Source organism: Anabas testudineus, chromosome 1 (assembly GCF_900324465.2).
Source record: "Anabas testudineus chromosome 1, fAnaTes1.2, whole genome shotgun sequence".
Classification (NCBI taxonomy): domain Eukaryota; kingdom Metazoa; phylum Chordata; class Actinopteri; order Anabantiformes; family Anabantidae; genus Anabas; species Anabas testudineus.
In genome coordinates, this window is record NC_046610.1 from 5,949,132 (window position 1) to 5,968,221 (window position 19,090).

The 19,090-nt window shown below is 43.4% G+C and overlaps 1 protein-coding gene across 1 annotated transcript; it reads left to right on the plus strand.

The window, feature by feature from the left end:
* Positions 1-5,629: 5,629 nt before the first annotated feature.
* LOC113161452 (protein NLRC3-like) lies at positions 5,630-17,263 on the plus strand. The gene is made up of 10 exons (XM_026359044.1): positions 5,630-5,718; positions 5,889-6,008; positions 7,603-7,681; positions 7,852-8,077; positions 8,235-10,053; positions 10,198-10,371; positions 10,609-10,782; positions 11,358-11,531; positions 16,507-16,553; positions 16,713-17,263. Exons 1-10 carry the CDS (start codon positions 5,630-5,632, stop codon positions 17,261-17,263), a joined length of 3,453 nt encoding a protein of 1,150 aa, XP_026214829.1.
* The last annotated feature ends 1,827 nt before the right edge of the window (positions 17,264-19,090 follow it).

Here is a 19,090-nt window from a genome sequence, read left to right on the forward strand (position 1 = left end):
GAGGGGTGGACGGGAAGCAGGGTCAGGTCAGGCTGGTCAAATGAGGGAGAATCCGGTAGAGACAGGGTAGAAGGGGTGCAGGTCCGAGAAAGGGAAGAAGAAGAAGAAGAAGAAACGCTTTTATTTGTCATTTGTCACATTTACATGTTACAGACGAAATTGGTCCTCTGCATTTAACCCATCCCCCTGGGGGGAGCAGTGGGCAGCTACATACAGCGCCCGAGGAGCTAGCGTGGAGTGTCTCGCTCAAGGACACACCTGGTGTCTGTGACGGGGTTTGAACCCCGAACCTTCTGCATTCAAAGCAGATGATCTGAATCAAGCAGATACAGGTCCAGGTCTGGTACTGCGAGCAGGGGGAATGACGGGGAATAAGCAGAACTCACAGCACCAGGGGTTCAGGCAAGAGACAGGGTACAGGGCAGGCAGAGACCGAAAAATCTAAAATATGTCAGTCCAAAAGAAACGCTGGATAGTGTCCGGGAGTTGAGAACAGACTATCTGACAGGGGAGAAAGGTGAGCAGGTCTGTATATGTAGTGTGGGGGAAACCAGGTGCAATCAATAAGGTGAGTGAAGGTAATTAGACTGGGAGGAGGAAACAGGAAGGTGCCAAATAAGGGCATGGGGAAAAGCCAGGCAACAAGGCTGGAACCATGACAATCAGGATGTTTTCTTTTTATCTGTTTTCTCTCTGATTTCCTAACAATCATTGCTGGTGATGTCGGTACAGATGTGTTATTCTCTTCAAGTACTTTAGATCCAGTTGAGCTCATACTGATGTGTACAGTGTCATTTTGCAGTTTTTCTTGGTGCCTTGTTTGTTGAACCATGTGGTTTTGACCACATGATAAATATCTATTCCATAGTGTCTAAATATGATGTGATGATGTGTTTGTGTCTTTTTCTTTAACTAATAAATGTTGAACTTTGAGTCACTCTCCAGTTTTTATTGTGTTTCCTCCAAAATGAGTCCAGATGTTTTTCTCCATCAAACATCAGGAATGAACTGCAGTCAGGGTTCAAACTTCTGATGAATTACTCAGCACTGTTCACTGGGACCAAGCACAAGTCTGCACACAGGACACTCACACGTTTGTCTTTTGTATAATTCAGTTCTTCCAGGGATAGATTCTGAGGAAATGAGCCCCCCACCCCCTCCTTCACTGGATGTTCAACCTGTTTTCTTGTGTGATCAGTGTAACATAGTGTTGTAGTGATTCAGTGTCCACTGAAGGGAAGTAAATGCTCTGATTATATGAAACAAAAATCTGACTATTGATCAGTCTGAACATGGATATAAATATATCTGCAATATAGTTTTATTTATTTGCATTTGTTTAAATTATTTGATTTAATTGTAATGTGCATTACTGAGCAATTAATTTGAAAACAGATAACCTGTAAATGTGATGCAATTAATGATGTGTTTGTCATTAGAAATCATAAGCTGTAAATGTGCCTGAGTATTAAAGTCTAAACTAACAACCCAGTGAGGACAGTACAATAGAGAAGGAGGTTCTAATAAATGAGAATATGTCTATAATCCTAAGAAAAAGAAACACTGTGCAGAAGGTGGTAACTGTGCATCATATTTATTATTTGGATAAATACAAACTCCTGTCCAACAGAAGTCACCACAGTAAGAAAATATCCTAAAGGGAAATTCAAGTGTTGCAGTAGAAATCATACAAAAAAATGAATACAGAAGATAGTAACTAATAACTTCTTATGTATTATTATTCATTAATCATCTGTATTTACAGAAAGTACATTTAATTATACCACTGCCATGACCTACAACTGCATCAAGAAAAACAACTACACCATCCCCTGGGTAAGTTAGAATGATGCTTCACACTGTGCATATATTGGTTTTCCACGCTCTCATCGCATGAATCTGTGATTCTCTGCAGCACATCAACCCAGTCACGTCCTCTCTCATCAAGCGGATGCTGCATGCCCATCCCTCCCAGTGACCCACTGTCGCCGAGCTGCAAGCTGACGAGTTCTTCACGACCGGCTATGTCCCCTCACGCCTCCCCACTACTTGCCTCACTGTGCCCCCAAGGTTCTCCATTGCCCCCTCCACAGCTGCAGAGCTCAGCCAGAGACGCCCACTGACTGCGATTAACAACAAGGGTAATGGTCTGAGCACTACATGAGTGTTGTCCTTTTTCTAGATTATTAATTTTAACAAGAGTTTAATTATGTTTTCTCTATTTCCAGCTGGGACAGAGAAGGTGGAAATGAAGGATGAGCCTGTGCAGAGGTGAGATGCTTCAGAAATACTCACTTAGATTCTAAATTGTAAATGTCTCAGATGAAATGGGTACTCCTCTGATTGTGATCTGACAAGACAGTCGTTCCACATTTTGACCAGAGTCAGTTTTTAAAAGATAAATCTGTATGTGCAGGGAGGCTGATCCATCAGAGTGCCACCTGAAAGACATGCTGCAGCAGCTCAACAGCATCATTGCTACCAAACCCTCTGAGAGGGCCGTCGTCCGCCAAGGTGAGGGCAGACTCCCCAGCTTCACTGACAGAGCGTTTCGTTTTCATTGTTTCATGTCTTGATGTTTGTTCTATTTATGTGTTTACAGAAGAGGCAGAGGCGGCTGAATCGTATCTCAGCGTGCGCTCTTACCCTGCTGCTCTCAACAAGAAGGTCAGATGGTGTCTTAATGTAAATTAAACAGGTTATTTAAGTGTGTGTGACTCCTACTGCTTTAAGAAATGATCATTGTTCTTATTCAGAGAAGCTGCTGGACAGCAAGTCTTCCACCGCTGCACATTAGACCACCTCTACACCCCCTCCAAGTCTCCAGTTATTGGTCTTTAATCACTGGCCTCTTCTTCCAGTATGCAGCCTCTCAGAGGTTGGGACAGACCCTGAAGTTCTTCTGTATTCTACTATTTTATTGAAGGGTCTCAGTGGAATGATTGTTGTCCTTTGTGTCATGCACCATGAATAATCTCTTATATGTTGTACATGAAAGTTGAATTTCAGTCTCTCACCTTCTGATTTTTATCCTTTATTTCCTGCTGTTAATAGAAACTCATTCCAACTCTTAACTTTCTCGATGAAGCTCGACAAACATGTACGACCGCCCTCAGCACAGCAGATGAGTTGATCCTGTACGTTCAGTACAAGACTGAAAGGAAAATGTGCACGTTCAGTGTTTTTCTGTGTTCAGATTCATCATCCTCTCTTCTCAGGCTGCTTTAGTTTGCATTTGTTCATATGTCGGTAATGTTTTCAACCTGTGGTCAAATGTCAGGGCTGGATGTGGAAAAAGCTTCTCTGGTGTCTGTTTTATCTGTTGTATGTAGAGAAATGGACCATGTTAATATGTCTTCATCATGTACATTCTTCCTGTAGTTTTACTCTTTTTATAAGTCTATTTTAGATGTCTTGTCTCTTTCAACAACATGTACAAACGTGTACATGCTGCTCAATATGAATACGTGTTGTAAAGATGGTTTAATTTTTACTCAAGTTAAATAAAGATTCTTGAACAAGACAAAATAAGGAAACAGTTTCAGTCGCATTTACTTCATTTATATCAGCTTTTGCTGCTTTATGCCTGCTTACAACGAAATGTAAATTCTTTGTGAGCATTTACATTTCGAAAATAAAAAGGAAAGACTATATGTCTTACCTGTAGTCTCTGGGCTGTTCTGAGATACTTTCTTTGCAGTAGTTCCAACTTTTGCTGACTGTAGCCTCAAGTCGTTTTAGTGATTAGTCTGATGAAAAGAAACTCCTGAAGAGCTTCAGACAAAAATCAGGAGTTTATGAGATTAATAATGGAACTGATAGATTGTACTGTCACAGAAAAGGGGTGGATGGAAAACTGGTTTATTGATAAACAGACTCGAAAACAAGTCTGAAACTAAGGGGAATGTCAAATGACACAACACAAAACTGGTTAAATACAAAAACAAAGTAACAACGTAAAACTATAAGAATAGAGAAAGAAAAGGAACAAACAACGAAAACCAGGATGGCTGAGAGGAGAGGAGTTGATAAATCTGAGGCTGAACACAGGTAGAATTAGTTTATATCAGGGAACAGGAGAGTGGAGTAGTTTTAATACTGCATGAAGAAGTGACTGATGACCTAAATAACTGTAATAGAACCCGGGGGGAGAGGGAGAGAGGGGGAAAACGACAGCTGGGCAGAGGGCGAGGCAGGAGTGACAAACACACTCTCTCCTAAGTTTCGTCCATAACAACTAGAAACTCTGAATCTTCTCTGTTCATCATTAGAGGTGAGTATCTACAACTTCCAGCACAAACAGCAGCTTTAATGCTGCTAGAAAAGTTGGTCAGTGTCCGTCTTTATCTCAGCCTCTGCTCTCCTCTGGTTTTCAGACGCACTTCATCCCAACAGACCTTTAGTTTCGGTTTCTGTTGTCGTGACAGTAAAATTTGTCCATTTCAAACGTCTTTAATGGACATAGAGTTAGTGGATGGTCTCTAGTTGAACACAGAGTCGTTGTTACTGTGGAGCTCCACTTACTGAGGACTGAAGGCAGCTTTTCCTGCCTCCATCAGCCTGTGGAGGAGGCGGAGATGAGCCGCTGCTCTCCCGCTGTCTGAGCCACTAAATGCGGTCTGAGCTCGACCGGACAGCCGCTGGAGAACAGCTCCGACTGATGGGGGTTAAAATAATGTTGATATTTAATATAATAATAAATAAATAAAGACAGTGATCCGGTCTGAGGTCTCAGGTCTGTGAGGAGAAATCAGAGGAGACTCCAGATGTGCAGTGTTTCATGTCCACTGGGACCAGGACTAAGGTCTGTAGTTGGACCTCTGGGAGAATTATTACAGATTAAACAACTCAAGTAATTAGTACATTAAAATACATTAAAGTACATTTAAGTACAACATTTATCAAAGTAATAGTATCATGTTTCATTATATCCATTTCATGTGATGAGATACTTGTACTTTACTTGAAGTTACTTTTACTCCACTACAGAGGAAAAAATATTGTACTATTTAATTTACTACATTTATTTCACAGCACAGATGAATAGAAACGCTAATCAGCTGATCTGTGATGTATCAGTATACATTCACCACCTGTCAGTACATGAAGTAAACTTCACCTTTACCTGCTGCAACAAAAGTGATGTTTACACAGTAATACTCATTAAAATATTTGTGCAGTATTTTTACTTCTTTGTGTATTTTGTTGATGGTGAGTTGTAGAGAGACAGACGGGGAACATGGGAAGAGAAATAGGTGGTACTTCTACTAAAGTACTTTTTCAGCATGTACTTGTACTTGCACTCTTGCTTAAGTACAGAGTCTGTGTACTTGTATTTTAAGGTCAGAACAGGAATATCAGTATTTTCATAAATTCATATAAAAAAGAGAATTGGTCCTTACACACCTCTTCACAAATTTAACTCTTGATATAATAAAACCTGCTGTCTGACTGCATTTAACTCTGATATGAAAGAGTCAAGAAGAGTCAATCAGTGGAGGAGCAGCTGATCTTTGTCCAGGAGAAATGATGGAAAGGAGGATTTCAGTTTTCACTGCACATCGATGATTTGTGTTTCCTCTTCACATGAAGGTAGAAAGTGTGTGTGAGCTGAGGTGGATTCAGCATCATGGATCAGTGTGAGGACAGAGAGGAGGGAGTCCCTCCCTGTAAAACCACTCTGTGTGGGGACCATGAGAGCCAGACCAAAGCTCAGAGGTGAGATGACTGAGACCATCGGACTGATTCTGTCTCCAAGTCTCATCTAGAATTGAATATTTCATCAGGACATTTTTAATATTCTTCTGATTCTATTTGTCATTTATGAAGGAAACTTGAAAAATAAATGGCTGAATATGTGAAAGTAACCAAAGTTGTTTTTCTATCAGGTCCCATCAAAGACCAGACTCTACTGGACCAGGACCTGAACCCAGCTGTGTGTCCTTCAAGAGTGACTGGTCAAAAGATATGGGTATTAATTTTAAACAGCAACCTTCATCAGACACAAAGTAAGTTGTTGTGAGTTTAAAATCAGTCTGAACAATATGATGTAAACTTTCTCTGATGATAAATTGTTGTTTTCTTTATATTTCTGGATATTTCTGATGTGAGTGAGTTGATTTCTGTTTGAACTGAAGGAGAAGCTTTCTCCACTATTCTTCCAGCAAACACTCTGATCATGGATCAAATCTCCATCCAGCCAGTATCTAAACCACTGATCCTGTAGAGCAGAGCTCAGCTACCTTTAACACGCAAAGAGCCATTTGGACCTGGTCTCCACAGAAAAGAAAACACTGGGAGCCGCAAATATTTTTTGACATCTAAAATGAAGATAATATTGTTTTATTGTTTTACGTTTACTCTTTGTATAAACAGCTATAATGTGTTTCTTATGACATTTATGAAGTGCTACAGAGAAAATTAAATTTAATTCATGTAACAAACACATTTTAAACTTAAAAAAAAATAATGACAAAAAAAAAAAAAAAGAAAGAAAAACACAAATTATTTATGTAGCAAACAGAAAATGCCTTCATTTCATTCAATCATCCTTATATCGCCTTTGGGCTTTCGGAGCGTGTAGCTGAAACTTGACCTGAATTTAAAAAATACATGACATCACTCAACAATGAAAAATAAATATTTGCAAATTATCTGTATAAATACTTATTTTACTTGGACTTCTGCTCCTGAACCTCTGACAAAGCATCTTCAGATCAGGGATTTACGAAGTCAAATTCATCTTTACGCAGTAAACTGTCGTGAGGCGTGAGCAGTGTTTGTTTCTAACGTAGTTCATGGTGGAGAATAGCTGCTCACATACGTATGTGGATCTGAAGATCGACAGGACTTAAAATGCAGATTTCTTCATGTTTATGTAGGTGTCAGGGTGAATTCCATGTTTAAAACACGAGTTTGTCCTGGAAGGTTCTTAGTATCACTCTATTTTTTATTCTGTATTCAATTAAATACGGCTCCGGAGCAACAGGTTGTCGACCCCTGCTGTAGAGGGTCTCAGGGGGCTGCTCCTCTTCTAATGAATGAATCTCATCAAATCTTTGTGATTGAAGTTCTCCAAATGAAGATTTTGGTACAAATGTCTTGAAGAATCTTCACCTCCTGTTGGAACCTTAGTTCTAATGTTGGTGAAGTCAGTGTAGAGGACTGTTTGTCCCCAGTGTCAGTACCAGAGCTGATGTTTGAAGAATCATTTAGAATCAATGAACTAATGAATGAATTAAGTTGATCACATGTGAATTAGTCAAAGTGAATTATGTGAGCAACAGCACACTGCCTCATACTGACACAGTTCAACATATTCAGACTGGGAGCTGCCCAGTACAACCAGTCTGATCCAAGCAGACTCTGTCTCTAGATGCCTTGTTCCAACACATGAGCATTGTTCAGTGAGGGAGGCAGAGATATCTGTTGTTCAGAGCTGCTGAGACTAAACCAAAGTGACTGGTGACAGTAAATCTTCACCACTACAGGGAGTCTCTGATTCACTGCTCACATCAAATCTCTCTTCATGGACCTTTACCTTGTGTGTGTCTCTGTGTGGACAGACATACTGTGAACTAATTCTTGATGATTCCCCGACAGAGTGGACCAGGAGAGCTCAGAGGTTCCCAGTGGTCAGTCTGCCCAGCAGCATCCAACACAGCTGGACTCCATATTCCTGGTCTGTACATGTCCAGCTACTACTTTTATATACCGTAATCTGTTGTGTTCCCAATAATCTCCATGCTGCACTTTTTAGACCAGTGGATCGTCAGTCTGTCCAACATAGATCTGATGTTTGGCTCCATGATTTGAGTTTGTTTGTGTCATTCATGTAGTTTTCTGTTCCAGCTGCTGGAGGAGAACATGGTCACTTTTGTGAAGAACGAGCTGAAGAAAATCCAGAAGGTTCTGAGTCAAGATTACCCACAATGCTTAGAGAATCAGAGGGAGGATGAGGAGGTGTTCGATGGTGAGGATGAAGAGCAGAGGAGGAGCAGCAGAGAGGCATTTGTGAAGATCACACTGAACTTCCTGAGGAGAATGAAGCAGGAGGAGCTGGCTGAGTGTCTACAGAGCAGTAAGAGGATTTCTCTAAACATTTAACATCATGGACAAATGAGACATTTACTGAGAGCTGAAGATCTGAAATGTTAATATGTTGAAATGTGAATTATTTATGGTCAGGAAACTGTTAGAAATTATATTGATCATGTTTTTTTGGTTTCGTTCAGGAACTGATGCTGCAGTTTGTCAGCGTGAACTTAAATCTAATCTGAAGAAGAAGTTCCAGTGTGTGTTTGAGGGGATCGCTAAAGCAGGAAACCCAACCCTTCTGAACCAGATCTACACAGAGCTCTACATCACAGAGGGAGGGACTGGAGAGGTCAATGATGAACATGAGGTCAGACAGATTGAAACAGCCTCCAGGAAACCAGGGAGACCAGAAACAACAATCAGACATGAAGACATCTTAAAAGGCTCACCTGGAAGAGAGGAACCAATCAGAACAGTGATGACAAAGGGAGTGGCTGGTATTGGGAAAACAATCTTAACACAGAAGTTCACTCTGGACTGGGCTGAAGACAAAGCCAACCAGGACATACAGTTCATATTTCCATTTACTTTCAGAGAGCTGAATGTGCTGAAAGAGAAAAAGTTCAGCTTGGTGGAACTTGTTCATCACTTCTTTACTGAAACCAAAGAAGCAGGAATCTGCAGGTTTGAAGAGTTCCAGGTTGTGTTCATCTTGGACGGTCTGGATGAGTGTCGACTTCCTCTGGACTTCTACAACAATCAGATCCTGACTGATGTGACAGAGTCCACCTCAGTGGATGTGCTGCTGACAAACCTGATCAGGGGGAACCTGCTTCGCTTTGCTCGCCTCTGGATAACCACACGACCTGCAGCAGCCAATCAGATCCCTTCTAAATGTGTTGACATGGTGACAGAGGTCAGAGGGTTCACTGACCCACAGAAGGAGGAGTACTTCAGGAGGAGATTCAGAGATGAGGAGCAGGCCAGAAGAATCATCTCCCACATCAAGACATCACAAAGCCTCCACATCATGTGTCACATCCCAGTCTTCTGCTGGATCACTGCTACAGTTCTGGAGGATGTGTTGAAAACCAGCGAGGGAGGAGAGCTGCCCAAGACCCTGACTGAAATGTACATCCACTTCCTGGTGGTTCAGTCCAAACAGAAGAATATCAAGTATGATGGAGGAGCTGAGACAGATCCACACTGGAGTCCAGAGAGCAGGGAGATGATTGAGTCTCTGGGAAAACTGGCTTTTGAGCAGCTGCAGAAAGGAAACCTGATCTTCTATGAATCAGACCTGACAGAGTGTGGCATCGATATCAGAGCAGCCTCAGTGTACTCAGGAGTGTTCACACAGATCTTTAAAGAGGAGAGAGGACTGTACCAGGACAAGGTGTTCTGCTTCATCCACCTGAGTGTTCAGGAGTTTCTGGCTGCTCTTCATGTTCATCTGACCTTCATCAACTCTGGAGTCAATCTGTTGTCAGAACAACAACTAACATCAAAGTTGTCTCAATTATTTAGAAACAAGTCCAAACCAACACGTTTCTACCAGAGTGCTGTGGACAAGACCTTGCAGAGTCCAAATGGACACCTGGACTTGTTTCTCCGCTTTCTCCTCGGTCTTTCACTACAGACCAACCAGACTCTCCTACGAGGTTTGCAGACAAAGACACAAAGACAAAGAAAAAACTCAAAGATCAATCAGGAAACAACTGCGTACATTGAGATGCAGATCAAAGAGACTCCCTCAGCAGAAAAAAGCATCAACCTGTTCCACTGTCTGAATGAACTGAATGATCGTTCTCTAGTGGAGGAGATCCAACAGTACCTGGACTCAGGAAGTATCTCCACATGTAAACTCTCTCTTGCTCAGTGGTCAGCTCTGCTCTTCATGTTGGTGTCATCAGGAAAAGACCTGGATGTGTTTGATCCATTTAAATACTGTTCATACTTTTCAGAGGAGGATCTTCTGTTTGTGCTGGGAGTTGTCAAAGTCTCCAAGAAAGTTGTGTAAGTGTAAAGAGAGAGGAATTTATTCATCAATAAATCCACAACTACTGTATTTCAATATATAATTTATTACTACTTGTATTACAATGTATGTCATTATATCTTAACACAAATGTTGTCATCTTATACATCACTGTTTTTCAGACTGAGTGGCTGTAGCCTGTCAGAGAGAAGTTGTGAAGCTCTGGCCTCAGTTCTCTGCCTGCAGTCCTGTAGTCTCAGAGAGCTGGACCTGAGTAACAACGACCTGCAAGACTCAGGAATGAAGCTTCTGTCTGCTGGACTGAAGAGTCCAAACTGTAAAGTGGAAACTCTCAGGTCAGGTCAAGTTTCTGTTTTAAATAAATGGAGATATTTAAAAAGTCCAACACTGCTGACATGAGAGAGACCCAAGCAGATTAAAATCTTAAATTTCCTTTCAATAGCATATTTTTATAATGTATAAATTATTTACATTTTCCAGTCAGATTTTACTGTATTTTATTTATCACAGTAAACATTCATGGTGATTAGTTTAACAAAAATGTTATTATCTTATACATCACTGTTTTTCAGACTGAGTGCCTGTAACCTCTCAGAAAGAAGCTGTGAAGCTCTGTCCTCAGTTCTCAGCTCCCAGTCCTCTAGTCTGAGAGAACTGGACCTGAGTAACAACAACCTGCAGGATTCAGGAGTGAAGCTTCTGTCTGTTGGACTGAATAGTCCAAACTGTAAAGTGGAAACTCTCAGGTCAGGATTCATTAACTTAAGTACATTTTCATGCAGCATTTTTTTCTAGACTAAGAGAAGTTGTTTTCATGAGGATTTGTCCTTTTCTTGTTAATGTTGTTGTTAAAGGTACAGTGGCAAAAATGTTATGTCACTGTTTATAATTTTCTGATTTTGTGCATAAATTAGTCAAATGTGACATGATCTTTATATGATGATATTTATATCTTTATATCTTTTATATCTAATGTAGCTCTAAACCACATGACCATTCTTTATTTTTAATTGACTGGACTCTAGGTTTGCCAACACCTGACTGATGTTGTTCAACAGTGTTTCACTTACTTTTTCCACCATCACTCTGTATGTTTAATGGTTGTGTTCAGTAATGACATGACAAATCATGACTCTTGGTGTTTTATCAGCTTAGAAATATTGTGTTTACATTTGTCATCAACAATTGATGCAAGACAAAAAAAAAAGTTCACTTTCTTTTTCTGTTCTCTCAAATACAAATAGGAGTATGTGACGATGGTATGTACAAAAAAAAACATCACCACCAAATCTGCTATGTGTTGTTTTTTGTGTGTCTGCAGACTGTCAGGCTGTCTGATCACAGAGGAAGGCTGTGCTTCTCTGGCCTCAGCTCTGAGCTCCAACCCCTCCCATCTCAGAGAGCTGGACCTGAGCTACAATCATCCAGGAGACTCAGGAGTAAAGCTGCTCTCTGCTGGACGAGAGGATCCACAGTGGAGTCTGGACACTCTCAGGTATGGAGAGTTGTGCTGCAGCCAGGGACAGCGTTAATAATAATATCCATCCATCCATCCATCCATTTTCTTCCGCTTATCCGGGGCCGGGTCGCGGGGGGAGCAGCTTAAGCAGAGATGCCCAGACTTCCCTCTCCCTAGACACCTCCTCCAGCTCTTCCGGGGGGACACCGAGGCGTTCCCAGGCCAGCCGAGAGACATAGTCCCTCCAACGTGTCCTGGGTCTTCCCCGGGGCCTCCTCCCGGTGGGACAGGACCGGAAAACCTCCCCTACGAGGCGTCCCGGGGGCATCCGAAACAGATGCCCAAACCACCTCAACTGGCCCCTCTCGATGCAGAGGAGCAGCGGCTCTACTCTGAGCTCCTCCCGGGTGACTGAGCTCCTCACCCCATCTCTAAGGGTGCGCCCAGCCACTCTGCGGAGGAAACTCATTTCGGCCGCTTGTATCCGCGACCTTGTCCTTTCGGTCATGACCCAAAGCTCATGACCATAGGTGAGGGTGGGAACGTAAACTGACCGGTAAATCGAGAGCTTTGCCTTTCGGCTCAGCTCCTTTTTCACCACGACGGACCGGTACACCGACCGCATTACTGCTGCCGATGCACCAATCCGTCTGTCAATCTCACGCTCCCTATTTCCCTCACTCGTGAACAAGACCCCAAGATACTTAAACTCCTCCACTTGAGGGAGGATCTCCCCCCCAACCTGGAGGATGCAAGCCACCTTTTTCCGGTTGAGAACCATGGCCTCGGACTTGGAGGTGCTGATTCTCATCCCAGCCCCTTCACACTCGGCTGCAAACCGCCCCAGTGCCTGCTGGAGGTCCCGGTCTGATGAGGCCAACAGGACAACATCATCTGCAAAAAGCAGAGATGAAATCCTGTGATTCCCAAACCGGATTCCCTCCGACCCCTGGCTGCGCCTAGAAATCCTGTCCATAAAGGTAATGAACAGGATCGGTGACAAAGGGCAGCCCTGTCGGAGTCCAACATGCACCGGGAACAAGTCTGACTTACTACCGGCAATGCGAACCAAGCTCCTACTCCGGTCATACAAGGACCGAATGGCCCTTAACAAAGGGTCCCGAATCCCGTATTCCCGGAGTACCCCCCACAGGATGCCACGAGGGACACGGTCAAACGCCTTCTCCAAGTCTACAAAACACATGTAGACTGGATGGGCGAACTCCCACGAACCCTCGAGCACCCTAGCAAGAGTATGGAGCTGGTCCAGTGTTCCACGGCCAGGACGAAAACCGCATTGTTCCTCCTGGATCCGAAGTTCGACTAGCGGCCTAACTCTCCTCTCCAGCACTCTGGAATAGACTTTCCCAGGGGGGCTGAGGAGTGTGATCCCCCTATAGTTGGAACACACCCTCCGGTCCCCCTTTTTAAAAAGAGGAACCACCACCCCGGTCTGCCAGTCCAGAGGTACTGTCCCCGATCTCCACGCGATGCTGCAAAGGCGTGTCAACCAAGACAGCCCTACAACATCCAGAGACTTAAGGTACTCGGGGCGAATTTCATCCGCCCCTGGTGCCTTGCCACCGAGGAGCTTACTGACTACCTCGGTGACTTCGACCAGGGAAATGGACGAATCAACCTCCGAGTCCCCAGCCTCTGCTTCCTCAACAGAAGGCGTGACGACGGGGTTGAGGAGATCCTCAAAGTATTCCTTCCACCGTCCTACAACGTCCCCAGTCGAAGTCAGCAACTCCCCACCTCCACTGTAAACAGTGTTGGCAGGAAACTGCTTTCCCCTTCTGAGGCGCCGGACGGTTTGCCAGAATTTCCTTGAGGCAGACCGATAGTCCTCCTCCATGGCCTCGCCGAACTTTTCCCAGGTCCGAGTTTTTGCCTCTGCGACCGCGCGGGCTGCGGCACGTTTGGCCTGACGATACCCATCAGCTGCATCAGGAGTCCCACAGGCCAACCAGGCCTGATAAGACTCCTTCTTCAGCTTGACGGCTTCCCTTACTTCCGGTGTCCACCACCGGGTTTGGGGATTGCCGCCACGACAGGCACCAGAGACCCTACGGCCACAGCTCTGAACAGCCGCATTGACAATGGAGGTGGAAAACATGGTCCACTCTGACTCAATGTCTCCAGGCTCCCTCGGGACCTGATTGTAGCTCTCCCGGAGGTGGGAGTTGAAGACCTCTCTGACAGAGGGTTCCACCAGACGTTCCCAACAGACCCTCACAATACATTTGGGTCTGCCAGGTCTATCCAGCTCCCTCCTCCGCCATCGGATCCAACTTACCACCAGGTGGTGATCAGTTGACAGCTCAGCCCCTCTCTTCACCCGAGTGTCCAAGACATATGGTCGGAGGTCAGATGACACAACCACAAAGTCGATCATAGACCTCCGACCTAGGGTGTCCTGGTGCCACGTGCACTGATGGACACCCTTATGCTTGAACATGGTGTTCGTTATGGACAAGCTGTGACTAGCACAGAAGTCCAATAACAAAACACCACTCGGGTTCAGATCAGGGAGGCCGTTCCTCCCAATCACGCCCCTCCAGGTATCACTGTCATTGCCCACGTGGGCGTTGAAATCCCCCAGTAGGACGACAGAGTCCCCAGTCGGAGCACCTTCCAGTACCCCTTCCAGAGACCCTATGAAAGCTGGGTACTCTACACCGCTATTTGGCCCGTAGGCACAAACAACGGTGAGAGACCTATCCCCTATCAGAAGGTGCAGGGAAACAACTCTCTCGTCCACCGGGGAAAACTCCAACACATGGCAGCTGAGCTGGGGGGCTATAAGCAAGCCCACCCCTGCCCGCCGCCTCTCACCATGGGCAACTCCAGAGTAGAAGAGAGTCCAACCTCTCTCAAGGAGTTGTGTTCCAGAGCCCAGACTGTATGTGGAAGTGAGCCCGACTATCTCTAGCCGGTACCGCTCAACCTCCAGCACAAGTTCAGGCTCCTTTCCACCCAGTGAGGTGACATTCCATGTCCCAATTGCCAGATTCTTTGTCCAGGGATTGGGTTGTCGAGGCACCTCCACACGGCTGCCACCCAATCCACACTGCACCGATCTCTTATGCGCCTTCCTGCGGGTGGTGGGCCTACGGGAAGGCGGTCCCACGTCGCTCCTTCGGGCTGCGCCCGGCCGGGTCCCGTGGGAGAGATCCCAGCCACCAGGCGCTCGTCTACGTGCCCCAACCCCAGGCCTGGCTCCAGGGTGGGGCCCCGGTGACGCCAATCCGGGCGACGTATCCGACCTTGATTTTTCACTCGTCATAAGGGGTTTATGAACTGCTCTTAGTCTGGCCCGTCGCCTAGGACCTGTTTGCCTTGGGAGACCCTACCAGGGGCTTAATAATATTAATAATTAAATTTATTATAATTTAAATTAACCAATAATGCACAGCAGCTAGCTAATGTAGTGCAGGGGTCGGCAGCCTTTAACACCCAAAAAGCCATTTGGACCCAGTTTCTTCAGAAAAGAAAACACTGGGAGCCGCAAATACTTTTTGACATCTAAAATGAAGATAATATTGTTTTTTTTTACCTTTATGCTTTGTATAAACAACTATAGTGTGTTTCTTATGACATTTAAGAAGTGCTACAGAGAAAAAATGTATTTATGTAATGAACACTTTATGAACTTTAAAAATAAATAAATAAAAAAAATAACACGCCGAGTTGAAGGTCTCTTTCAAATAAATTAAAAAGCTGAACTTAAATTATCCACGTAGCAAACAGAAAATGCCCTGAGCCGTCATCCTCATATCGCCTTTGGGCTTTCGGAGCGTGTATCGGAGCCTTTGACATGAATTTAAAATGTAAATTTGAAAAAAAGCACTACATCTGCATACACATTTATTTTACCTGATCCTGAACCTCTGAACATAACGTCTGTAAATCGGTCCTGTACGAAGTCATTTTCATCTTTACCTTCAAGACTGTAAGCTGTCGTCTGGGTTTGTTTTTAATGTAGTTCATGATGGAGAATGATGGAGCTGCTCACATACGTATGTGGATCTGAAGATCGACAGGACTTAAAATGCAGATTTCTTCATGTTTATGTAGGTGTCGGGGATGAATTCCATGTTTCAAACACGAGTTTGTCCGGTCTTGGAAGGTTCTTAGTGTCACTCTATTTGTGATTCTGAACAAGAATGGCCTTGTAATGGGCACCATCTTCATCATCAACAATCTTCCAATTAAGAACTAATTTTGAAAAATTAAATAAAAAATAAAGAACTAACACAAATAAAAAACACTTCAATTAAATACTATTATTTTCCCAAGCCTCGCTGAGAGGCAGTATAAGCATGAAAGAGCCGCAGGTTGCCGACCCCTGGTGTAGTGGTAATTTCATGCAGGAGACTGGGGATCAAATCCCAAATGACTAAATGTAAGAAGAGAACATGAGATATAACTGTCTGTAAGTGTATTGTAGTCCTCTGTGGTACCTGGTTACTCCACTAAGCTGCACCTCTCTGATTAATTAGACAAATTCATTAGAAGAGAAGAGAACAGAGGAGCTCAGTGCATCAGTAGAGGTCCCCCAGCAAACTAAGTCTATAGCAGCATAAATAAGAGATGGTTCAGAGTCACCTGATCCAGTTCTAACCAAAAACTTCGTCAAAAAGTAAAGTTTTGAGTCTAGTTATAAAATTAGAGATGTTGTACTTGTACACAGAGTACATGTATGTTGAGTTCCCTTCATTTACTCTCCAGTTTCCAGCTTCCTGTGGTGTCACATTAGTTTGGCTGGTGACAGAGTGAGACTGAAAGCAGGTGTCTGATACCAAAACTGACATGAAATAGAGAATTTAAATCTTTTCTCCATGTTTCCTCCCTGCTCCATTGAGTTCTGAGATAAGGACTGTAATTAACCTGTTTGCTGAATGTCCATCTCTACAGAATCAGTAAACAGTGTGTATGAGAGCTGTGTAATGTCTGTGTTTACATACTGAAAGTGAATGTGCTGCTCTGACCCCTCTCCTCCTTTCAGGTTGGAGCCTGGTGGAGACCGATGGTTGAGACCAGGTCTGAGGAAGTGTAAGTGTGTTTTTAATGAGATTAATGAAAACAAAGCAGCAACATTCAACCATCTTCAAACTGTCACATCATTCATTCAAATCACTGATGTCACAAAGTCTCATCAAACTGATAATAGATAAATAACTGCAGCTGATTGTGTCTTGTTCTCTCCATCAGATTTCTGTCAACTCACAATCGACACAAACACAGTGAACAAAAACCTACAACTGTCTGACAACAACAGGAAGGTGACTTGGGTGTGGAAGGATCAGTCATATCCTGATCATCCAGACAGATTTAATGAATTACAATACCTACTGTGTAGTAATGTTCTGACTGGTCGCTCTTACTGGGAGGTTGAGTGGAATAAAGGAGTTGATATATCTGTGTGTTATGGAAGAATCAAGAGGAAAGCAGAAAAATTTGACGGAGACTGTTGGTTTGGAGGAAACGATCATTCTTGGGGTCTGATATGCGAGAGTTATAGGGGTTATTGTGTCAGACACAAGGACAGACAAATTCTTATATACCCTGTGTCCTCCTCTGCTGACTCTCATAGAGCAGCAGTGTTTGTGGATTATCCTGCTGGCACTCTGTCCTTCTACAAAGTCTCCTCTGATAAACTGATCCACCTCTACACCTTCAGAACCACATTCACTGAACCTCTTTATGCTGGGTTTTCTGTCTGGTCTTGCCAGCCTAGTGGCTTTTTGTCTCTGTGTATGTAGTAGATGGAAATTATAGGGTAACAGATGATGAAGCTATGGACAGTATTGTTGAATGGTAAATGGTCTGCACTTATATAGCACTTTTCTACCTAGCTGGTACTCAAAGCACTTTACACTGCTTCTCATTCACCCATTCACACACACAAGCACGCACACATTCACACACCGATGGCAGAGCTGCATAGCTGCTATGCAGCTGACCTGACTCACCGGGGGCAACTAGGGGTTCAGTATCTTGCCCAAGGACATTTTGGCATGTGACGTGGCAGCCGGGAATCGAACCACCAATCCTGCGATTGGTAGTCAACTGCTCTACCTACACAGCCACCCCACAAGTTTGAGTAAGTTTGGAATTGAGGGAATAGTGTACAGGATGCAGAGTTTATTTGTGGAGTTTGTCTTCTTTTAAAATAGTTTAAATATGTTAAATATGTATTTCCAACAGTGTTAATGTTCCAGACAGAAATGCAATTCCTTATGTAGAAAATAGCAGTGTAGTCTGTGGTAAAACAGGGAATTTGCTGAATCGGCTGGGTGAGTTCATCCATTAATTAATTAGTTATACCTGAGTATCCAGTAGAGGGAGTATCGCCGCGGTAGCTTCATTCTGGATAAAGACGCCATAGAGTGAAGTCCGTGTGCGTCATCTTTCCTGATTTTCTCTCTTTTCAGGGTGTAACATGTACACCGTAGTACTGAGAGTGTCACATAATTTGGTTTATTTCACTCACACACTCAGATTTATGGATTAAATCGGTTTCTTTATTAACCAGCTCTAAATGATTCCTTGTAAACCTCTTCCTCTTCTGGTCCTTTAAAGATTGGAAACTATCACTATTAGAGGAACTAATTATTGAGGACTTGTTATTAAATTATTTTCGAGTAACTGTCAGGATGTTTTTTTCTCTGAACTTCAGTCCTACGTGTGAAAAACTGTGATATCAGAAAAATCACTGATCTTCAATGAGCCAAGATGAATTTGTTAAAAGCTTCCAGATGTTCAAAGATAAAGCTTTAATGAAAACTATTGGACTGAATGTGTTTGATCAGGTACTGATTTCCTATAAATCATTGCTGGTGATGTCGGTACCGATGTATTATTCTCTTCCAGTACTTTAGATCCAGCTGAGCTCAGACTGATGGGAGCAGTGTCATGTTAAACCATGTGGTTTTGTCATCATGATAAATATCTATTCCATAGTGGTTATATATGTTGTGATTATTGTGTTTGTGTCTTTTTCTTTAACTAATAAATGTTTGTTGAACTTTGAGCCACTCTCCAGTTTTTATTGTGTTTCCGTTAAAATGAGTCCAGTTGTTTTTCTCCATCAAACATCAGGAATGAACTGCAGTCAGGGTTTAACTTCTGATTAATTACTCAGCACTGTTCACTGGGACCAAGCACAAGTCTGCACACAGGACACTCCACTGGAGTGAGGGCCTCGATACAAACTCCAGGAGACACGAGATGCTGAGAGGTTGGTGTGCTGAGGGACAGATGTGACAATAAGATACAATATCTGTGCATTAAAAACGTAGCAAAAAGAGGGTAAATAATGCATCAATTGACGTGTTACCTGCTGTTGTCCAACAAGTTAAACACCTGCAGGGTGGAACCTGTTGCTGAGTGGGACGAGGTAACTACTCTGGACTTGGACACACCTACAACAGCCTGGACGACACCTTCATATTGCAGCACTTGTGAGAGGCTGGAGCACGACAGCATCCTGTGCACATGGACAACACACAAACACAGATTCTTAATTCAAAACACACTGTAGATCAGCTGACATTAGAAACTATAAACCCCTGAAAAGTACTTTAGTT